The sequence below is a fragment of the Ochlerotatus camptorhynchus genome, unplaced genomic scaffold (assembly GCF_037179485.1).
Source record: "Ochlerotatus camptorhynchus isolate MF236.1 unplaced genomic scaffold, CSIRO-AGI_Acam_v1.1 ptg000392l, whole genome shotgun sequence".
Lineage (NCBI taxonomy): Eukaryota > Metazoa > Arthropoda > Insecta > Diptera > Culicidae > Ochlerotatus > Ochlerotatus camptorhynchus.
Genome location: NW_027040879.1, coordinates 1,570,094 through 1,591,459, shown reverse-complemented (window position 1 = coordinate 1,591,459; position 21,366 = coordinate 1,570,094). Strand labels below are relative to the sequence as shown.

At 43.3% G+C, this 21,366-nt stretch overlaps 4 protein-coding genes across 5 annotated transcripts; 2 read left to right on the top strand and 2 right to left on the bottom strand.

Moving 5' to 3' along the window:
- The first annotated feature begins 6,785 nt into the window (after window positions 1-6,785).
- LOC135710575 (glyoxylate reductase/hydroxypyruvate reductase-like) lies at window positions 6,786-8,051 on the top strand. Of its 2 annotated transcripts, none has more exons than XM_065233184.1 (3): window positions 6,786-6,968; window positions 7,050-7,816; window positions 7,875-8,051. In XM_065233184.1, the coding sequence occupies exons 1-3, from the start codon at window positions 6,817-6,819 to the stop codon at window positions 7,991-7,993; spliced, it is 1,038 nt and encodes a 345-aa protein (XP_065089256.1). In that variant the 5' UTR covers window positions 6,786-6,816; the 3' UTR covers window positions 7,994-8,051. The 2 variants fall into 2 exon arrangements, with proteins under 2 accessions (XP_065089256.1, XP_065089255.1); XM_065233183.1 differs by having other exon boundaries at window positions 7,865-8,051.
- On the bottom strand, window positions 8,034-8,907 carry mRpS7 (mitochondrial ribosomal protein S7). Its single transcript, XM_065233185.1, has 2 exons — window positions 8,803-8,907; window positions 8,034-8,743 (listed from the first exon to the last, which is right to left on the bottom strand). Exons 1-2 carry the CDS (start codon window positions 8,835-8,837, stop codon window positions 8,098-8,100), a joined length of 681 nt encoding a protein of 226 aa, XP_065089257.1. The 5' UTR covers window positions 8,838-8,907; the 3' UTR covers window positions 8,034-8,097.
- A 2,005-nt stretch (window positions 8,908-10,912) lies between these two features.
- On the bottom strand, window positions 10,913-11,770 carry LOC135710574 (transmembrane protein 186). The gene is made up of 2 exons (XM_065233182.1): window positions 11,308-11,770; window positions 10,913-11,245 (listed from the first exon to the last, which is right to left on the bottom strand). The coding sequence occupies exons 1-2, from the start codon at window positions 11,651-11,653 to the stop codon at window positions 10,944-10,946; spliced, it is 648 nt and encodes a 215-aa protein (XP_065089254.1). The 5' UTR covers window positions 11,654-11,770; the 3' UTR covers window positions 10,913-10,943.
- An 81-nt stretch (window positions 11,771-11,851) lies between these two features.
- LOC135710573 (transducin beta-like protein 3) lies at window positions 11,852-14,582 on the top strand. The gene is made up of 2 exons (XM_065233181.1): window positions 11,852-11,974; window positions 12,166-14,582. Exons 1-2 carry the CDS (start codon window positions 11,946-11,948, stop codon window positions 14,543-14,545), a joined length of 2,409 nt encoding a protein of 802 aa, XP_065089253.1. The 5' UTR covers window positions 11,852-11,945; the 3' UTR covers window positions 14,546-14,582.
- The last annotated feature ends 6,784 nt before the right edge of the window (window positions 14,583-21,366 follow it).

Here is a 21,366-nt window from a genome sequence, read left to right as displayed (position 1 = left end):
ATAGGTCTTGTTCACCACAATAAAATTCTCGAACACAGATGGTTTGGATTTCAAGATACAGCAAACTTGCGTCGCATAGTGAGAAAATTCTGAATCTTTATGTCTGCTGTTGGATCATAGCAATCACTGGAACACTAGAATAAAGAAACATCTCTAGTATTTATCAAGCTATCTTTCTATTCCAGAACTACTTTCCGGACACATCAATTTGGCGACGAGGATTCAAGAACCAGAAGCGATGGCAGAACTTCAGGAAACAATTCTCCAGACGGCAGCGCTCCTACAGAAGCTAGCGGAACCCAATCAAGTCCATAGCAACCCGGAGCAAACACTCGAGGCCTTGGCAACGAACATCAGCGAATTTTCGTTCGACCCGGAAAATGGAATCACCTTCGAGAAGTGGTACAGCCGGTACGCGGATCTTTTCGATTCGGATGCCAAGAACCTGCAAGATGCCGCCAAGGTCCGATTGCTGCTGAGGAAGTTGGATACACCGTCACACACCCAGTACACCAACTACATCCTGCCGAAGCTTCCAAAAGATGTCAATTTTGTTGACAGATTAGGAAAGTCATCGAACAAATCAAGCAAACCCTACAAGGCAAAATCCCGAGGCGTATACATCGTCAATCACATCGCTCAACACTCAAGCAAGCGAAAGTTCGTGCCAACATTCATCAACGGCGTGGAAACCAAGCTACAACTGGACACAGCGAGCGACATCACGGTAATCTCGAAGCAAACCTGGAACTATCTGGGCAAACCTGCAATCAAGAAACCAACCATTGAAGCAATGAACGCGTCAGGCAAGCCACTCCATTTGATGGGTGAGTTCGAGTGCGAAGTGAGAATCAACGGCAAAACTGCACAAGGAAGATGCTTCGTCACAAAGGTTGCTTATCTGAACCTGCTAGGCATCGACTGGAACGAATTCTTCGAGCTGTGGTCAGTTCCCATCGATTCGGTTTACAACCAAGTGAAGACAAAACCAATCGATCAGCAAGTACGTGAATTCCAGGTCAAGCACGCAGATGTGTTCAACGATTCACTAGGACATTGCAAGAAGCTACAGGTAAAGCTTTTCCTCAAACCTAATGCTCAACCTGTTTTCTGTCGCAAGCGGCCAGTTCCTTTCAACACAATTCCATTGGTCGATGCTCAAATTACACGGTTGGAATCGTTGGGTATCATCGAGCCTATCGATTTCTCTGAGCGGGCTGCTCCAATCGTGGCTGTACGTAAACCAAACGGCCAGGTTCGTATCTGTGCGGACTATTCAACAGGACTCAACTCAATGGCAGTTCCGTATTCAGCATCATCGACCTCTCCGTTACATACTTGAAGCTCGAGGTGGATGACGATTCAAAAAGGCTGCTCACCATCAATACGCATCGGTGGAATGATTGCGGGAATACCTGGCGTCCGCTCTTTCATTGACGATGCCATAGTATTCGGTCGGGACTTGGAGTCGCATGCTGCATCACTCAACCAGCTTTTCCTACGTCTCAAGGAGTATGGATTCCACGTCAAGGCAGAGAAGTGTAGTTTCTTCCAGTCGCAAATCCGCTACTTGGGACACATCGTGGTCGGACAAGGTATCCGTCCAGACCCCGAGAAAATCTAAACCATCACTGCAATGCCACCTCCAACCAACGTCACTGAGCTGCGATCGTTTCTGGGCGCGGTCAACTTCTACGGAAGATTCGTGCGCAACCTACAAGAATTGCGCTATCCCATGGACAAGCTTCTCAAGAAAGAAACGAAGTGGAAATGGACATCCGAGTGTCAGCAAGCTTTCGAAAAGTTCAAGACAGTTCTTCGATCAAACTTGCTGTTGACACACTACGCCCCAAGCTGCCGATCATCGTGGCAGCAGACGCATCAAGCACTGGCATCGGTGCAGTAATCATCCACCAGTTTCCCGATGGCAAAATGAAGGTTGTGCAACACGCTTCGAGGACACTTGCACCCGCAGAACGGACAACCTGAAAAGAAGCCTTCGGAAAGTTCGTTCGGATGGAGTAGAAACGCTTGAGGAAGCATTGCAAACATTCCTGCAAGTATATCGCTCAACTCCAACCAGCGATCTCGGCGGAAAATCCCCTGCTGAAATAATGTTCGGTCGGTCAATACGCACATCCAGAGACAGACAAAAGCAGAACGACGCTTTCAGCAGGAAACAAGGCGAATTTAAGAAGAGTTTCCAGCATGGCGATTTGGTGTATGCCAAGGTTCATCCGAGGGGGACGACTCTATCTACGATGCAAAAAAGATTGTGTTTTGCTGTGGCTAGCTGGGCGCACGCTGAGTAGATAGAAAGAAGATTTATGACGATTCTGAAGATTTCCTGCAAAAAATTGATGAGCGGTGCAAGTAGATGCGACAAATGAAAGAAGATTGTTCGAAGATTGATTCGCTAGTGTGAGATTTGTTGACCATCTAAACTTGAGATTTAGATGTGTCGCCCCCCTCGGGTTCATCAAGCAAATTCTTGGCAATGGGAACCAGCGACGGTCATTGAGAATGTAGGAAACGTTACCTACAACGTTTTCCTCGGAGATGGACAGCAGCCATTCCTCCAGAAGAACCTGCAACAACACCGCGTTTAGAAGAACAACTTTAGGACGACTCAGAAATTCTGGAGTTAACGGATTCAGATTTCTCCAATCCAGCATTAGACGCTGAATCTGAAGGTATTGACGATCCAGAACCAACAGATGCAGCCCATCAGGGAACTCCACTCTTGGAAAGAGGATGGCGTATGATTCAACTTCCGACCCGTTAAAAATCCTACTGGATGACAAAACCTTAGGGGGGAAATGTTGGATCATAGCAATCACTGGAACACTATATAAACGGTGCAATTGACAAGTATTGATTATCTCCGTTATCACCGGTCCAATCACGGCCAATTCCAGTGTTGCCGCCGCTCCCGCTCAACCAACAGTTGGCTGCCGCTGCAGTACCCGGTCAAGCCTCCGGGCCATCGACGGATCCCCCTGCTCCGGGATTGGCCGGTACAACCGGTGAAGCTACAGACGATTCTCCGCTGTCAACGGATGAGATCGTCACACTGTTGGCCCAGGCCATCATCATCAAGCGCACCTGCGCAACAAGAACACAACAGCTCCAAGCTATCATCTCCTTCGTCGCTAATTATGGACCGTGAACCCATAAAGATCGCCAACTGGAACGCTCGCTCCGTAGGGGCGAAAAACATTGAGCTTGCAGACTTCCTCCGCAAGCACGACATCGACGTGGGCCTTCTCACCGAGACCCACCTCAAGACCGGTGACAGCTTCTGGCTGCCCGACCACAGCATTGTCCGGCTTGATCGCACCAGCTCCAGGGGGGGCGGTGTCGCGGTCATCATTAAGAAAGGCATCAAGTACTGCACCCTACCCCACTACCGCACTTCCATCATCGAGGCCGTCGGCGTTGAGGTGGAAACATCGACCGGAAACGTCCGGTTCATCGTTGTCTACTGCCCCCGGCAATGTACCGTTAGCAATGGTACAGCACAGCAGTTCAAGAACGACCTTGCCATCATAACCCACACCAATGCCCGCTTTGTAATCGGAGGGGACCTGAACGCCCGGCACGAGGCCTGGCGGAACTACCAGCAGAACCAGAACGGCCGCCTGCTATTCGACCATTCCCAGCATGGTCTCTATTCCGTCTGGTTTCCGGACGAACCAACCTTCACATCACCGACGGGCAACCCATCGACGCTGGACCTGTTCTTGGCAAACACCAGATTAGCCAAGCCGGTTGCCGTCAACGACCTGAGTTCGGACCACCAACCGGTGCTGACCGAGCTGGGCTACAACGTGGCCCCTGCACCGTGCCAGCGGAAGGACTACCATCGAGTCAACTGGGTCCAGTTTCGACGCGTGGTCGACCGCCACATCGACGACAACCCACCGCTCGACACAGTGGATGACATCGACCGGGCCCTGGAGGGTCTCCATCAAGCCATATCCGTGGCTGACGAAGAGTGCGTTCGACGAGTTCCTGTGAGGGGTAAGTTTCAAGCAATTGATTCCCACACCAAACTCTTGATTCGGCTCAGAAATGTTCGTAGACGCCAGTTTCAGCGGACTGGGGATCTGCAGCGTAAATACGAAATGGTCGATCTGAATCGGCAGATCGCTTCCAGAATGGTCTCAATCCGGAACGAGAGTTTCGGGCGGCTCGTTCAGAACCTGGACGACCGTTCCAGACCATTCTGGAAGGTTGCCAAGGTGCTGAAGTCTCACCCCAAGCCCATTCCACCACTTAGAGTCAATGACGAACGGCTTATCACCAACGAAGAGAAGGCCAATGCAATTGGGGAGCACATTGCCCAGTCGCATTTGCTTGGCTCTACAATCCCAAGTCCACTCGAGAACCAGGTTGTGCAGTGCGTCCAGACGTTAGATGCCTCCCCTTGTGCCGTCCCTCCAGAAGAACGGATTACAGAGGAACAAATTTGCTCAGCGCTGAAACACAGTACGAACATGAAGGCTCCCGGGTTTGACGGAATATTCAACCTAGAGTTGAAAAATCTCAGCGCGAGGGTGCACTCGCTGCTGGCTGCCATCCTCAACAGATGCTTGGAGCTGCACTACTTTCCAAGCATCTGGAAGGTGGCAAAAATCATCCCGATCCGCAAACCTGGGAAAGACCCTTCACTACCGTCAAGCTACAGACCGATTAGCCTGCTCTCAGCGCTGAGCAAGCTGTTCGAAAAATTGATCCTCAGCCGACTAAACAAGTTTGTGGAGGAACATGACATTCTTCTTCCGGAACAGTTCGGGTTCCGTAAGGGGCATTCCACCAATCATCAGCTAGTGCGGGTGATGAATAACATCCGGAGTAACAAAGCTGTATCCAAGTCCACAGCCATGGCCTTGTTAGACGTCGAAAAGGCGTTTGACAATGTCTGGCACGACGGACTTATATACAAGCTTTGTAACTCCAACTTTCCACCATACCTTGTGAAAATCACCCGTAACTATCTCCAGCAAAGGTCGTTCAGGGTGTCGTTGAATAGTTCCCTTTCGGGACAATTTCCGATCCCAGCAGGTGTTCCGCAAGGGAGTCTGCTGGGACCACTGCTTTACAGCATCTACACGTCGGACATCCCTCCTCTAGGAGACGGTTGCGTGTTCTTTCTGTTTGCAGATGACACCGCGATAGCCGTCAAGGGTAGGATGCCTCGTGAAATTACGAACAAGCTCCAACGATGCCTTGACACCTTTACTGATTATGCCACCACGTGGAAAATCAAAATCAACGCCTCGAAAACCCAAGCGATCATGTTCCTTCACAGACAATCATTAAAACTTAAACCGTCTCCCTCCTGTACCGTAATAATGGATGGTACAAGGGTCGAGTGGTCCACTGATGTTACTTATCTCGGGATGTTGTTCGATGAGAAGCTCCTGTTCCGCTCGCACATAGAGAAAACCCTAGTTAAGTGCTCCGCCTTGGTTAGGTGTTTGTATCCGCTCATTTGCCGCAGATCCCGCCTCTCAAGGCAAAACAAACTGGCTGTTTACAAACAGATCATAGCCCCCGCGATCTTCTATGCCGCCCCGGTGTGGGAATCGTGCGCTCAGACCCACAGGAACAAAATCCAGGTTGCACAGAATAGAGTGTTGAGGATGATCCTAGATCGTCCATTCGACACAAGAATAGCAGACCTCCATCAAGAGGCAGAAATTCCCAAAGTAGATTCCAAAATTGATGATATGACAACTAAATTTATTCAAAAATGCAATCTTTCTGAACATGCTTTAATAAGCAATTTGTACATAGTAGGTTAAGTGTATATAGTAGAGTAGGTTAGTTTCAAGCTGTAAATAGTAGTATTAAGTAGTTTCTCTTCAAATTCTAAAAACAAAACAAACCAATCCCACCAAGGTGGTCGACCGTGTACAAGTCTAGGACTAATTCTGTAAAACAAATTTTGAATTTTGACCATACCTAAAGATGAAGAAAGCAATTAAATCACTTAGTAAAAATTTATATGGTAATCGTCCAAGTTAAACTAAAATAAAGATCATTTAAACTAAAGTATTGATTATTATACGTTAGACCTTGAATAAAGAAACATCTCTAGTATTGGTCAAGCTATCTTTCTATTCCGGAACTACTTTCCGGACACATCATCTGCTATCCGAAAGGCATTGAAATAACTTGCTAGAAGACAGTAACTTTGTAGATGATCAATATCTCAAAATAATACTTATACACCAAGTTTACATGTACGCTAACGCCTCGTAGTGGAAGAGTTCTGAACTAATCTGTCCACCATTCGAAAGGTATTGGCCGAAAACGCCAATCTCCTAGGTGGCCTGTATCTTGAGACTTAGTCTGTAACGGAAATGCACATGCACACTAACGCCACGTAGTGAGAAAATTCTGAATTTTTAGTCAAAATTGATAAAAATTCCTTATGTACCACTTTCGCTCGCAACGGTTCATTCCATGGCAAATTTCTCATTCTTTCAAACATGAGCAGTTTTTTTCGAGTTTAATTTTTTTTATCGGAACACATTTTTTCATAGCAGATTTTTCCTTCAGTCCAAAAGTATTCAATTATTTTGTAAAAACAATCAACTCAGTAGCCTAATCTAAATACTTTTACCATTAACGTTTCAGCTTGCTAATTTCACTTCTATACAAACACGTTACACGCAACATAAACGCATGACACCACTACTGATAGCCATTAGGTACAACGTTTGCTTCGCCACTCCCGTCCTGCTGTCCTAAAATAGATTAACTAATAACAACTCGTACCGCAGACTAGGACAGATGTAGTGCACTATGCGCTCCAGTTCCCTTCGATTGATCAAGCATCTTCCCAAAATGCTCGAAGCAGCAATCAACGACGTCCAATTTCCTGGTAATCATCGACCCAAACTGCTGGTCACCTGTTCTGACGTACCGGTAAGCTACATCGAAGCACTCCGGCGCAAGTTAGTTGACCTTGATTTTTGACCCTCCGTCACACAACAACATCTAACCATCTGATTGCATTGTCTAACATGGTTACACAGGTGCGAGGTAACAGTTTGTCCGGGAACAAGCCGAGATGAAATTCTGAAAGCTACTCCGGGCGCGGAAGGTATTCTCTGGCTGACTGCCGATCGACTGAATGGTGAAGTGCTGGACTTGGCTGGACCACAACTGAAGGCGGTATCTACGCTGACGTCCGGTATGGATTATGTCAGCGCAGAAGCATTCAGGCAACGCAAGATTCCTCTGGGGCATACACCAAAGGTGGTCAATGATCCGGTTGCGGACATAGCCATTGGATTGATGATTGCGGCTGCTCGACGATTCCACGAGGGACGTTTGAAAATCCTGGATTCGGACTGGGACGCCACGCCACAGTGGATGCTAGGACAAGATGTGGTTGGGTCCACAGTTGGCATTGTAGGTTTCGGTGGAATCGGTCAAACGATAGCCAAAAGGCTCAGAGGATTCGATATTGGGCGATTGTTGTATACAGGACGAAACAAGAAACCCGAGGCTGATCAATTCGCAGCAGAATACGTTGGGTTTGGCGAACTGCTGAGAGAAAGTGATTTTGTGTTCATCGTTTGTCCGTTAACCAGCGAGACTAGTAAATTGTTCGATGCTGAGGCATTCAAAATGATGAAGTCAACTAGCGTACTAATCAACGTGGCACGTGGCGGAATCGTAGATCAACATGCATTGGTCGAAGCTTTAAAATCTGGAACAATATTTGCTGCTGGACTAGACGTCATGACCCCGGAACCAATGCCACCCAGTGATCCAATCATGAGTCTACCCAATTGCAGTGAGTATCGATAAATCGAAAGCTTTTTAGTCAAGAATCAAAAATAAGCCATTTTCAGTCATCGTACCCCATCTCGGAACTGCAACCAGGAAAAGCTTAGAGGAAATGTTCTGTATTGCCGCTCGGAATGTACTATCCGTTTTAGCTGGTGGAAAACCGATGGCACCCTACGTATAATGATTTCTTTCGAGTTGAAACCGCACAAAAGTGCCGCACATTATAGATGATCTATCCACACTGTATTTCATTTCAAACACTCCTATCAATTACCTCCACACTTTCTAACTCCATCGGTAGTGAGCATAAGCTCGGTTCGCCTCACACTGCCGGTGCAGTTCCTGTTTCCGCTTAATGACCTTTCCCTGGTTGGCTGCAGCATCCAACACCTCCCAGGCCATCTTCTCCGGGAAATGCACCTTACGTTCCTTCTCCCTGATCGCTTCCAGTAGCCACTTCATCGCCAAAAAGTACGATCGGTGCTCGGTTATTGGAACCGGCACCTGATACCGGACACCACCTCGCTTGATGGGTGTTAGCTGCAGCAACGGGCGAGAATTTTCCACTGCCTGCCTCAAAAGCGCACGAGGACTCAATTCAATCTTGGCCTTTTCCTCCTCACTTTCCGCCAAATGGTATCGTTCCAACTGCAGTCGCTTGATATTTTCAAAGCCCTTCTCCACTATCTCCCTAGCTAGCGCTTTCTCGCCCTTCTTCATTACATAATTTATAAACTTGCTAACCAAGTCATCGTGAAACACCGAACAGGAATCATGGTTTCGGGCTGCCTTGATGGGCACGTGGGCAATTTTGGAAATCTCTCCACTTTCCTCAAGGGCCGTGAGACGTTCCTTCTTAAACACCGGGTCCACAAATTGTGGTCCGTACTGAGACATGCTTGCCGCCGGAAAATGGCATGTTGTTGTGGTGCTGCAAATTACCATACCATTGAATCAATCTAATAGCACAAAACCATATGAATTACTTACCGCAGCAATGCGCTACTGAATATGCGGCGAAGCATATTCTTAAAGTGCCCCAATTATTGAAACAATACGATTTTTAACTTTTTGGAATCGGTCGTGTGTTTTGTATTTGCGATTCCGATCCGACTGACAGAAGAACATCAACTTCAGATGCTTCAGATTCATATCGGTAAAGCAGAGAAAAGGTACTAGAATAGAATAATCCAAACAAATGTTTACAGTGGAGGCCAGGTGGATTAAAAGTGAATGGCTCATGAATAAATACTCAAGAGCGATTCAATGTTTTTCAAGTTTATTTTATTTGTTAGCGATTTTTTTAAACTTATTTATATGATTAATGACTTATACCATAGAGGTAACTCTAAGACCACTGGGTCCCGAAGAAAATCATTATTATTTTTGGCACACTCAGTACCAGAACAACGGTCCCAAGCAGTCCCAAGCTATTTCACTCACCCCTGCATGTTCTGCATGAATCCACACACCCCTGATGTTATCTGTCAAACTTTCATAGCGAATCAAAACAAACATAGTGTAGTAATAGAATTTCAACTAGAATAGGGTACGTTAATCGTTTGCTTGGGAACAATAGGCTACTAAAGTGGTGAGCCAATTTAAAATCGTTAGTTTCGTATTGATTGTTGCCCTATTCTAGTTGAAATTCTATTACTACACTATGTTTGTTTTGATTCGCTATGAAAGTTTGACAGATAACATCAGGGGTGTGTGGATTCATGCAGAACATGCAGGGGTGAGTGAAATAGCTTGGGACTGCTTGGGACCGTTGTTCTGGTACTGAGTGAGCCAAAAATAATAATGATTTTCTTCGGGACCCAGTGGTCTTAGAGTTACCTCTATGGTTGTACCATAGAGGTAACTCTAAGACTAGAAGGTCCCGAAATAATGTGCTCAACTTTTTGGCTCAGCTCTGGTACTCTCTTCGGTCCCAAGCTAATCGATTCACCCCTCGAAACATAGGAAAATCCAATAACCCCTCATTTTATCTGTCAAATTTTCATAGCGAATCAAAACAAACATTGCGTAGTACTCGAATTTCGACTAGAATGGGATACGTTAATCGTTTGCTTGGGACCAATAGGCTAGTCAAGTAGTGAGCTAATTTAAAATCGTTAGTTTCGTATTGATTGTTGGTTCTATATCTCTTTCACTCTACTCTAAACTGAAATGCATAAAAAAAATGACAAAATGATACACTCTTTGCACACTGTCAAAGATCATATTGCACACAAAATCAACAAAAATACTAGCCCATCTGGTGGCTGATGGCACAAGCTTCTAAGCAAATTCTATTAGGGTTTTCGATCTAATTTCCGTCGTAAGTAAGCACAACCCGCGCTTTATCTCTCTTTTCTGAAAGAGTTTAAACAAAACGTGAAATATTTTTTTCAAAGATGACTTCTAAATTCATTTACCTTTCCATACGTACCATTGGATTCGATGAGTCACAAATTATTGAGATATTGTTTTAAATCTAACACTGCTTCTTGATTCTAAATTCGTTCTACGAGTTTCAATTCCGTCCTAACGCATTGAAACGCCATTTGATTTTCTTCGTCCTACGGATAAACGTAGAAAAAGCGGATTCGCTAGGAGCGCTTCTTTTGTTGTGAGAACAATGAGCATTCATACAATGCGCTCTAATAGGATTTATGTTGTAGCTAATGAACTAACGCATCGGAATAAACCTATTATTGATTTGTGCACGGTGAGATTATTGATATTATTGATCTTTTCTGATCGATAGAACGGAAATGGGCGATTACCACGAAGTAGCGCTCTACCCTACAGCGAACCACATTATTTTAATTGATTTCTTCGCCAGTTAGTCGTCTGTCACTTCGTTTGTTCTAATACTGGTTGGAACTTAATGTGCTTTATTTGTATAATAAATAATGAGCACATCCATGTTCACACTTGTATAGTTGTATTTATAATATTATTATACAAATAATGCTCATGCTCATAGTTTGTCGAAGTTAGGCTCTATATCAAGATACTCATAGAAACAGGTTTCTTTGGAGCCTCGCCAGGAATTCGGATAAAATTACTTCCTCAACCAACATTGGAGCATTCATTTACAAATTTACGTTTACTTCCGTATATCTCTAACCTCGTCTCTAACATTAATCTCTGCCAAAAACCTTTTGAAATGCCTGCTCATTGTAGATCTCGCCATACTTGTGCACTATTCTGTACACATCACGATTGTCGTGGTTTTTAATAGGAAAATAAAACTTCAACAACGAGCGCCTCAGTTCCGATCTCGGTACAATGTCATCAATCGAATGTATCCGTTCCTGACGTTTACCGTGAAAATCAACGTAGGAAATCCGGACCTGCTTACAGTCGGCATCGGTGTAAACGTATCCAACCAAATTGTTGGTCAAATAACTGAACATGAGCAGCGTTAAGGTGCTTGTGAATCCTAAGCGGTGGGGAGAATCAGTTGAGTTTGAGACATTGATAAAACATTTGTAGATAATTTACCAATGCATCCGCAAATCTGCGCCGCTGTAACATTGAAAATATCAGCATATGCTAGCCCGAGACAAATCGGAACTGTTGCAGCGGTTAACCCAACAGGGTACAGTTTTAGTCGTTTTACTGAAGCTGTGAGCACAATTCCCGGAAAGTGATAGATGGGGTTCCAAGTTGCTTGCGCGGTGTCCGGTGAGGGTTTGGGTTGGTCAACCGGTTCCGGTGCTGATTTTGTGGAACATTGTTGCACCAGCCTTAACGCGGCTGGATGAGGAGCAGCCGGTGACCGAAAAAGTTGGGATTGGCTTGCAATTGAAAACCGTGCCATTGGGCACATACGGGACACACTTAACATTTTGAACACTTTGCTGCTGTGGATTCGAGGTAATCAGCATAAATTTCCGGCAATTTTCGATTAAAATCGGCAAATTAAATGCAAATAACTCGACCAGACACAACTTTCGTGATGCAACGATTGAAACGTACTAGATTAGAAACTGAGATCAAAACAAATGGCTGTCATGCAGCCTGGACCTGACAGCTGATTTGAATACACGTGCGTTTTTGTTGTTTTGCGGTAAACGTTCTCGAAGGTGTTAAGAAATTTTGTAAAATTTTGGTGAATTTTCGACGTTTTTCTGGCTAAAATGAGTACCAAGATAAAGCTAAAAGAAATGTAAGTATGGATCGATTGTGGAATTTCAATTGTGGCTTTCATTGTAAGAAAAAATTTAAGTTGTAATTTTTACATGTTTCGGAGTGGGTTTCTGACGGCGATAGAATGTTTGTTTTGGTACAGTGCTTTCCCGGTTTTGCGAACTACCTGAAACAATAATTATTAAAATTATTTTCATTTATAAATTTTAGATACGAAGTACAAAATCAGTACAAGGCTTTCTACACGGGCGGTACAGTACAATGGAGCTCGGACGGAAAGGAAATGCTGTGTCAAAATGCGGGAAGCATCAATTTGATTTCCGTTACGGACGATGCCGTTGAACCGGTAGCTTTCGGAGACGGTGATGAATCAGATACGGTGTACTCTTTTGCCCTGAGCAAGGACAGTCAAAGTGTGGTTTCCGCTCACCGGTCCGGTTTGCTCAAGCTGTGGGACAAAGAGACAAGGCAGGTGAGCAAAACATGGCGCGGAGTTCACCAAGGACCGATTACGAAGTTGGTCTTTAACGATGATGATACGCTGATTGCGAGTGGAGGCACAGATACCACGGTTCGCGTTTGGGACCCCAAAGAGCAAGTCTGCAAGGGCACACTGCGGGGATGTCAGGGAGTCATCAACTTAATAGTATTCCACCCAGATCTGGAAAGTAAAGTGCTGTTGGCTGCTGGGGACGATGTAAAAATCAACGCATGGAACTACGAGACGCGAGAGCTTGTAAAGACATTCTCGGGTCACTTCTCCAAGGTTACAGGTGTATCGTTTTCCAGTGATCGGAAATTTCTGGTTTCATCTGGCAGGGATAAAGTTTTGATTTTGTGGAACTACGAAACTCAGGAAGCAGTCAAAACCATTCCTGTGTACGAGAGTTTGGAAAGCGTTATTGTTCTTCCCAAGGGTGTTCATCTGCCGGGTCTTAAGTTGAAATCGGATAAAATTTACGCGGCCTGCGCCGGAGAAGAAGGTTTAGTTAAGGTTTGGGAAATGACCGAAACTAAGATTGTCTTTAAACAGACCAACAGTTTGGTCACAAAGTCCGCCGAAGAAGGTGGCTTGGCCATAGCGAATATGCTGTTCAACAGAGAATCATCGAAACTGGCCATAGTCAGCGCTGATCATAACATCATCATTCACGACCTGGATACTTTCGACTGTTTCAAACAGCTTTCCGGATTCAGTGACGAAATTCTGGATCTAATTCTGTTTGGCAAGAAAGACCGATTCCTTGGTATGGCTACAAATAGCAATGATTTCAAAGTATATGATACCACTACCATGAACTGCCAATTGGTCAAAGGCCACACAGATATTGTTTTGTCGCTGTCTGCGAACCAACACTACATTATATCGTCTTCCAAGGATAACTCTATCAGATTATGGCGCTACGATATGGTTAAATTCTCGATCCAGTGCATTGCCATTGGACTGAAACACACCAATGCGGTAGGCAGCGTTGCCATAAGTAAAATATCCGGCAAGTTTTGCGCTAGCGTTAGCCAAGATAAATGCTTGAAAGTCTGGAAAATCCCTAAGGAGTTCAATCAAACCGCGGACGAGAAGGAACTCACCCGATTGAATTGTACTCTGACCGAGCTGGCGCATGAAAAAGACATCAACTGCGTTTGCATATCGCCAAACGATCGACTGATCGCGACTGGATCACAGGATAAGACCGCCAAACTGTGGGATGTTAGTAATCTCAGTTTGGTTGGAGTTTTCCGAGGCCACCGAAGAGGAATCTGGGCCGTTCGGTTCTCGCCTGTTGACCAAATTTTACTGACAAATGCAGCCGATTGTTCCGTTAAGCTTTGGTCCCTCACCGATATGACCTGCCTCAAGTCGCTGGAAGGTCACGAAAGTTCCGTTCTGCGAGTGGAATTCCTGTCAAACGGAATGCAACTGCTTTCCGCCGGCGCTGATGGTCTTTTGAAGCTCTGGTCTATCAAAAGCTCCGAGTGCCTGCAAACAATGGACAAACACGAAAGTCGTATTTGGGCTCTGTGCGTCACAGAGGATGAATCCGTTTTCTACAGCGGTGGCTCCGATTCCCAGCTAATCAAATGGAAGGACGTAACGGACGAGAAACGCGAACGAGAAATGACCGAATACAAGGAAGTTCTCCTTCAGGAACAGGAACTCAACAATCTTATGCAGGATAAAAAGCTTCTAAAAGCACTCCGTCTGTCACTCAATCTCGATAGACCCATGATGACTTTGAAAATCATCACCGCCGTTATCAAAAGCCAAGAACAAGGCCTCCCCGATACCGTTCAAAAACTTCGCAACGATCACAAAGAAACCCTGTTGAAACATGCCATCGAATGGAACACCAGCAGCAAAAATTGTCGACCTGCCCAGCTGGTGCTGAACATTCTCCTGCAGCAGATGCTCTCCGGTGATTTCCACGTATCCGAACTGAACAAACATCTCGAGGCGGCCCTTCCTTACACCGAGCGGCACTTCAAACGGATGACCGAGTACGCCAAGGACCTTAAGTTTATCGAGTACACGCTGCACTGTATGCAACCGCACGCTACCAAACTAGAAACCAATAAAACCGACAAGGCGTAACGGATTTCACCAGCCTCCCGCACACATTATAAGTCAACCATTTTCGTCCAATAATTAATCCGAACCCAAGTCCCTGTGCGCGGTCTCAAATAGAATAATGAAATCCCCTTTCGGTCGGATGCTGAGTTTATCTACGGATTAGGAACACTTTGAAGTTTTATCGGCTTGTTTACTCGAATCAGAGCGTTACCCATTACCGACGTCGTCATCGTAGCTGCTTATCTCAAAACGGCGACAGAGCAAGATCGTCTCGTTATATGCTTAAAATTGTTTGTTGTTTATCGGTATCGCGATACAGTAACTAATTAACTATTGATTCTTGTGCCGCGGCACGACTGCCCACACCGCCTCGTCATACCGGGAGAAACGGATTGAACGGAATGCTACAACATGTCGTTAAAAAAGTGTTATTCAAGGCGCTAGAATTCAGCAGTGAGGTTGAATTGTGATGTTTTTTATTGGATTTTGTGAAGATATACTGATGCGAGATGAGAAATCAAAAAACGGCACTAGGTAAGTACTAAACTTTTGTGTTGTATGCTACACTATGCGTATGCAGTATGGTATTGCTTTGTAGTCGTGCCGAGTAGACTAAGGGATGCCCCATTTCGCGGATTTCCTAAATTTCACATCTTATGTTTACAATCGTTTTAGTTTTTGTATTGCCTAGATTTAGAATTTCATATTCTTTCCAGACAAAACAAATAAAGGGAGATGCTTGCCGCCCACCTTCTTGCATGTTTTGATTTTTCTAAAAATATTTCAAAAATCCTAGAAAATCATGTTTTGTTCTAGATTCTTGATTCTATGTAATTATGAAAAAATGTTTGTTGGGTTCAACTTTTTACCATGATGACTCAGAAAAATGGTTTTAGGCCAGGGAATGACGGTTTAAGATGGCCAAAGCTTAAAGAAAAATTTAACCGAAACTTAATAAAATTTCGGCGATAAATTAAGCGAATATTTGATCTTTAGAATACTTCCCTAATAAACGGGTACCATACACTAACGATATCAGAGATGATACGGCTATACTACATAAAGTTAGGATGATATCCCGAATTGGTGGTTAGGCGCTTCTTATGGTTATTTTTTATGCGGGTTATTATATTAACATTGAATTTCAAAAAATTTCCTTTTCATTTAATGATGTTTTATCAATAATCAAATAAGTCTAAAAAATAATGCAAGAAAAAGGTTAGCCACCCATAGGGGTAAAAGCTCCACAAGGATTATCACATGAGCCTGGCCATATATAATCAGCACAGACAAACAGATATAACAGTCAAAAGTTGTTCATCGACCAAGCATTTAACCGAAGACATCATATCAAGAAGACTGGCAACTTTGCCAGAATCCAAGCGACAGATACAATAGCGCTGCGCTTGAATGAAGGTGGAAGCAACGCATAGAAAAAATGAGCAAATACACAAACCCTCCTTCTGAGGATGTAATCTTTGCTATCAAATTCGTTCAAAGCATTTACCTTTGAGCGACAGATGACGCGATTGTACCAACAATTGTACCCAGGGATCGGGTGCTACTCAATGTTTTACGAGTAAAACACACGCTGTTGAGAGACTGCACTTTCTTTCCAAAGAGACGTGAAAGAGCATTTTAAATCGTGCAGCACATTTCATTCTTCTTGTGTTGGAGAGCTGCCGCTCCAACGGTGTTAAGTCTCTTTCTCTCTCTCTTTGTTTCTCCGACAGTGTACTTTCTCTATAAATGTAGCGTTGTAGGATAGCTAGCATCAGTGCTGTTAATTTTCATATCATTCGATTGACGATGAACCAATATAATTATTTTTTTTTCTTTGCTGTGTCCTGAATGTTGGACGGCTCAGACCGATCACGGTCCATCTCGCCCAATACAACTATTAAATCGATTATGTGAAAAAAATTCTCGTGCCCATCATTTGAAGAGCCCCTTTCTCATTCGAAGCTCATTGTCACTGTCAATTGAGTCACCCAATATCATTTGATATACGACAGTGGAGTGTGGAAGAAACCCAGCAAAATGGTCCCGAACAGACAAGTCGACCCGAAGTCGGATCAATGTAAGGCTAATTTAGGGTCGATGTCGACCCAATGTCGTGTTGTTGTCGGGTCAATTTGGGGTTTATGTCGGGTCAATGTCGGGTCAACATCGGGGTTTGATAGAAGTCATGTTGGTTTCGGGTTGGCTTAGATTTTTCGCAGGAATGTCGACCAGAGCTAACCCCCTTGTGTAGAAAATTACACATCGATCTTAAAAAAATCTCTTTAGGAAAGCATCAAAATTAGCATTTCCTACGCTTTTGAATACCATACAGTCACTGCAACATATATTATATGAGTGTAAACATATTCTGCACCCAGCCTAAAATATGCAACCATTTTTGTAAATCTCTAAGCCACGTCTCTCCCGATTGAAAAGTGCTACTCCCATCATAACACCGTGCACTACTCGATTGTGCTATACGCAAGTAGCACCTGAGCTGTCCAACTACTCTCTCCTTAATATGTAATCTCTCTCCTTAGTCTCTTTCTCCTTCCAAATATTAGGGACGCGCTCCCTTATTTTAGAGTAGCACCAGTGTTTTTGCACCACTCTGAGTTTTTAGTCGATCCCTGATTGTACCTGTCTCATAGCGTTCGTATGAGAAAATGGAAGAGTTGCCAGTCTTCTTGATTTGTTGTCTTCGATTTAACGATAAATTTAAAAGTATTGTAGTTGGTTGTATCGCCACCTGTGGCGCTCATAGTCAATTCCCTTGCGTTTGACGTTTACACACTACCGCCATCTGTTCAGCGTACTACCCACCACAGTGCACTCAACAGATGGCGGTAATGTTTTAGCGACGATGTTTTACAGTGAGAAATATTCAGTGTATTTTGTCTGGTTGTCTGGGAAATACTGCCAAATAACCTTCAATATGTATATTGTCGGAATCGGGATGACGTCTAGAGACCGAAAATCGATGTCCAGCGCCATCTTGAAATCAAACAGGGCGGCTGCAGTCCGCATCGTGCTCTCTTGCCGTGCGTATCTATTTGATTTTTGCTAAAGGAAGTGTTACTACATACTACCAACAATCAATACGAAACTAACGATTTTAAATTGGCACACCACTTTAGTAGCCTATTGGTCCCAAGCAAACGATTAACGTACCCTATTCTAGTTGAAATTCTATTACTACACTATGTTTGTTTTGATTCGCTATGAAAGTTTGACAGATAACATCAGGGGTGTGTGGATTCATGCAGAACATGCAGGGATGAGTGAAATAGCTTGGGACTGCTTGGGACCGTTGTTCTGGTACTGAGTGAGCCAAAAATAATAATGATTTTCTTCGGGACCCAGTGGTCTTAGAGTTACCTCTATGATACTACCATAGAGGTAACTCTAAGACCACTGGGTCCCGAAGAAAATCATTATTATTTTTGGCTCACTCAGTACCAGAACAACGGTCCCAAGCAGTCCCAAGCTATTTCACTCACCCCTGCATGTTCTGCATGAATCCACACACCCCTGATGTTATCTGTCAAACTTTCATAGCGAATCAAAACAAACATAGTGTAGTAATAGAATTTCAACTAGAATAGGGTACGTTAATCGTTTGCTTGGAACCAATAGGCTACTAAAGTGGTGAGCCAATTTAAAATCGTTAGTTTCGTATTGATTGTTGATACTACCTAAAGCTACAACAAATTTAAACTGCACTTTTCAGTGCTCAACCTGTAAAAATTTTCTACCTTGTTCAACTCTTATTCCTCTTCGATCCTTGTTTGGACCCTACCCGAGGTAATCCTTCTTGGATATCGATTTGGAAAGCTCCTCTTCGATCCTTCAGATTCTTATAGTAATCTGCTTGGAAGTCGATTTGGATAAAAATTTACTGCCGCCATGCCGCCTAAGCTCAAAAGAAAAGAGCAAACTCTTGATCCCCCTTCTGATGAAATCAATTTGATTTGTTCACGGATGATGAGAATGATCCATCATCCAGGAAAAATGCCGTGTATTGGCTGAAACCTTGAACGGATTTAAATGTCTTCTCAAGTATCTTACTGAGAAGAAGCACTTTTTTTTACTTACGACACCAAAACTGAACGTGTGTTCAAGGTTGTCATGAAAGGACTGCCCAGTGGTGAATCCCTGGATCAGATCAAAGATGAACTGGCAAAATTACTTGGAGTTGTGCCACTCCAAGTAATCAAGATGAAAATGAAATCCCGTCCTGGCGATTCACGCAACGGGATTTCTAATGATTTTTATTTAGTTCACTTCAAGTCTAGTGAACTAAACAACCTTAAGGCCTTGGAAAAAGCTTATGCTCCATGTCCGAGTGAAGTGGGAACACTTCAGGAAGATTGGATGAATGCTCGATCTCTTAAAGATAATGAAGACGAGCTATTTAACTTTTTGAGAGTTCATAACGTCCATATTGCCGTTATAACTGAAACGTTCCTTAAACCTGACCATAAGGTTAAGAGGGACGCAAATTATTTTATTTATAGAAATGATCGTCTTTATGGAGCCTGTGGTGGGCGTTGCCATCATTGTTCATAGAAGAATCAAACATATTTTTTTTTTCTTTATTTGAAACCAAAGTTTTTGAAACTTTGGGTGTTTTTGTTGAAACAAAATTTGGACAACTTACGTTTATAGCTGCCTATTTGCCATTCCAATGAGTAGGCCAGCAAAAGAATTTTCTCAAGGGTGACCTTCAGAAACTTACCCGTCATAGGTCTAAATTCTTCGTTATTGGTGATTTTAATGCAAAACACCGCCGGAATAATGCTCAAAACAATTCCAATGGTAATATTCTGTTTGATGATTGTTCTGCAGGTTATTACACTATTCAATATCCAAACAGCCTAACATGCTTTTCTTCTGCAAGAAATCCCTCCACTATTGATTTGGTCTTAACTGATTCATGTCAACTTTGTAGCCAACTGGTTACCCATGCTGACTTCGGTTCTGATCACCTTTCAGTAACTTTTGAAATATCCCAAGAAATAATTTGTAATCCCAACAGCTCTACTTTCAATTACCATAGAGCTGATTGGGAGCAATATCGAACATTTATGGAATATAACTTCGATCCAAACATTCCTTTGCAAACCAAAGATGAAATTAATTATGCTCTTGAATCTCTGACTACTTCTATATTAAAGCAAGAGCTGCCTCAGTACCAAAATGCGAGGTTAAATTCGATTCAATTATAATAGACGATGATCTTCAGCTCTTGATCCGTCTGAAAAATGTCCGTAGGATACAATATCAAAGAGCACGCGATCCTGCCATGAAAGTTATCTGGCGGGATTTGCAAAAACAAATTAAAAAACGATTCTCTGCCCTGAGGAACAAAACTTTTGAAAATAATGTTTCTAAATTAGACCCGAATTCCAAACCCTTTTGAAAACTCACAAAAAAAATTGAAAAAACCTCAAAAGCCTATTCCAGTGCTTAAAGAAGGTGGTAAAATTTAGATCACAAATTTGGAAAAAGCTCAGAAACTTGATAAGCAATTCGAGAGAATCAGGTTGCTCGGGATTATCTGAATATTTTCTCTCGGGAAAATATTTTTGATGATTCGATTGATGATGGGGGACTGATTTGGACGAAGTAAGATCAATAACTAAAAAGATTCATAATATGAAAGCTCCAGGTGATGATGGAATTTCCTATATCCTCATCAAAAAACTCCCAGAGAGTACCTTGTCTTTCTTGGTAAAATTATTTAACAGATGTTTCCATTTGGCATCCCGAAAAAAAAAATAACAACAAAAATATAATAAAAAACAATTGTTACATTGTTGACGAAAATTATTGTCTTAACAATGATTTATATTGTTACGTCTACAATAAATTTACCTTGATTTATGTTGTACAAAACAGCAAATTTCATGGTAAATGGAAAATTTACAATAAAAAAGGTGGGTTGTTAAGTATCTTAACAATGAAATTTTCGTGATTTCCCCATATAATTTTTTTCAATAACATTATATATTATTGTTATTTTACTGTTGGTTGACGAATTTATTGATTTAAAAAAATAACAGTGTACTTTAGAGTGTATGTGTTGGCTTAACAGATCTACTTTATCGACTTTAAAAATAAATCGAAAAAAATAAAACATCGCCCCGGGAAGGGAAGGGGGTATTGTCTGTAAAACGCTGTCCAGACTGGAGAGTTATAACAACAAGTTATAACGGTTGTCAAATAATTGCAACACAGACACCACCATCAAGATAGCGCTATAACATGTTATAACTCTGTAGTCTGAACAAGGCATTACGGGTGAGTCCTTTTTTTACTGGTTATGGATTGAGATTCGATCCGGAACTTGTGAGAAATGGAGGCCAACTCCCCTGCACTCGATCTCCCTAGGTCACGTCTCCTTGGTGGTTGAGCGTCGTTGATAAGTTAATGAATTCGACTGGAGAGAATCGCCCATGAAATATGCTTCCACCTGAGAGTTCCTTCCTGACATCTTCAAGTGGTGGAATTTTTTATTATTATTGACTGCACGGAAAAGGTCTGCATTAAGCGGGATTTAGGATAAGAGATGAGCGGACGCGGACTGGCTGGTTTTGAGCAAGGGGGGGAGGTGGCTGTCAAATACGAACAATCGTCGCCTACCTCGCATAACTAGTTCCAAACGTAAACAAGCCATAAGAAACCTACAGCGTTTGTTTACGTTTGGAACCAGTTTCATACAAGAATGATCAATAGGCTGATTTGACAGCACGTCCCCCCCAGGTTTTGAGTCAAACGAACTGTCAAAGCCAGAGCCATACGAGCAGCGCCTGTCTTGATTACATTGGCAGTGTTGC

Bases quoted from the DNA above. Each gene is read 5' to 3' on its own strand.
- LOC135710575 (XM_065233183.1), top strand. From the start codon at position 6,817: ATGCGCTCCAGTTCCCTTCGATTGATCAAGCATCTTCCCAAAATGCTC. The intron at 6,969-7,049 runs GTTAGTTGACCT...ATGGTTACACAG, and splicing joins ATCGAAGCACTCCGGCGCAA to GTGCGAGGTAACAGTTTGTC. The intron at 7,817-7,864 runs GTGAGTATCGAT...ATCAAAAATAAG, and splicing joins CATGAGTCTACCCAATTGCA to CCATTTTCAGTCATCGTACC.
- mRpS7 (XM_065233185.1), bottom strand. From the start codon at position 8,837: ATGCTTCGCCGCATATTCAGTAGCGCATTGCTGCG. The intron at 8,744-8,802 runs GTAAGTAATTCA...GGTAATTTGCAG, and splicing joins TTCAGTAGCGCATTGCTGCG to CACCACAACAACATGCCATT.
- LOC135710574 (XM_065233182.1), bottom strand. From the start codon at position 11,653: ATGTTAAGTGTGTCCCGTATGTGCCCAATGGCACGGTTTTCAATTGCA. The intron at 11,246-11,307 runs GTAAATTATCTA...CCCACCGCTTAG, and splicing joins GCAGATTTGCGGATGCATTG to GATTCACAAGCACCTTAACG.
- LOC135710573 (XM_065233181.1), top strand. From the start codon at position 11,946: ATGAGTACCAAGATAAAGCTAAAAGAAAT. The intron at 11,975-12,165 runs GTAAGTATGGAT...TATAAATTTTAG, and splicing joins AAGATAAAGCTAAAAGAAAT to ATACGAAGTACAAAATCAGT.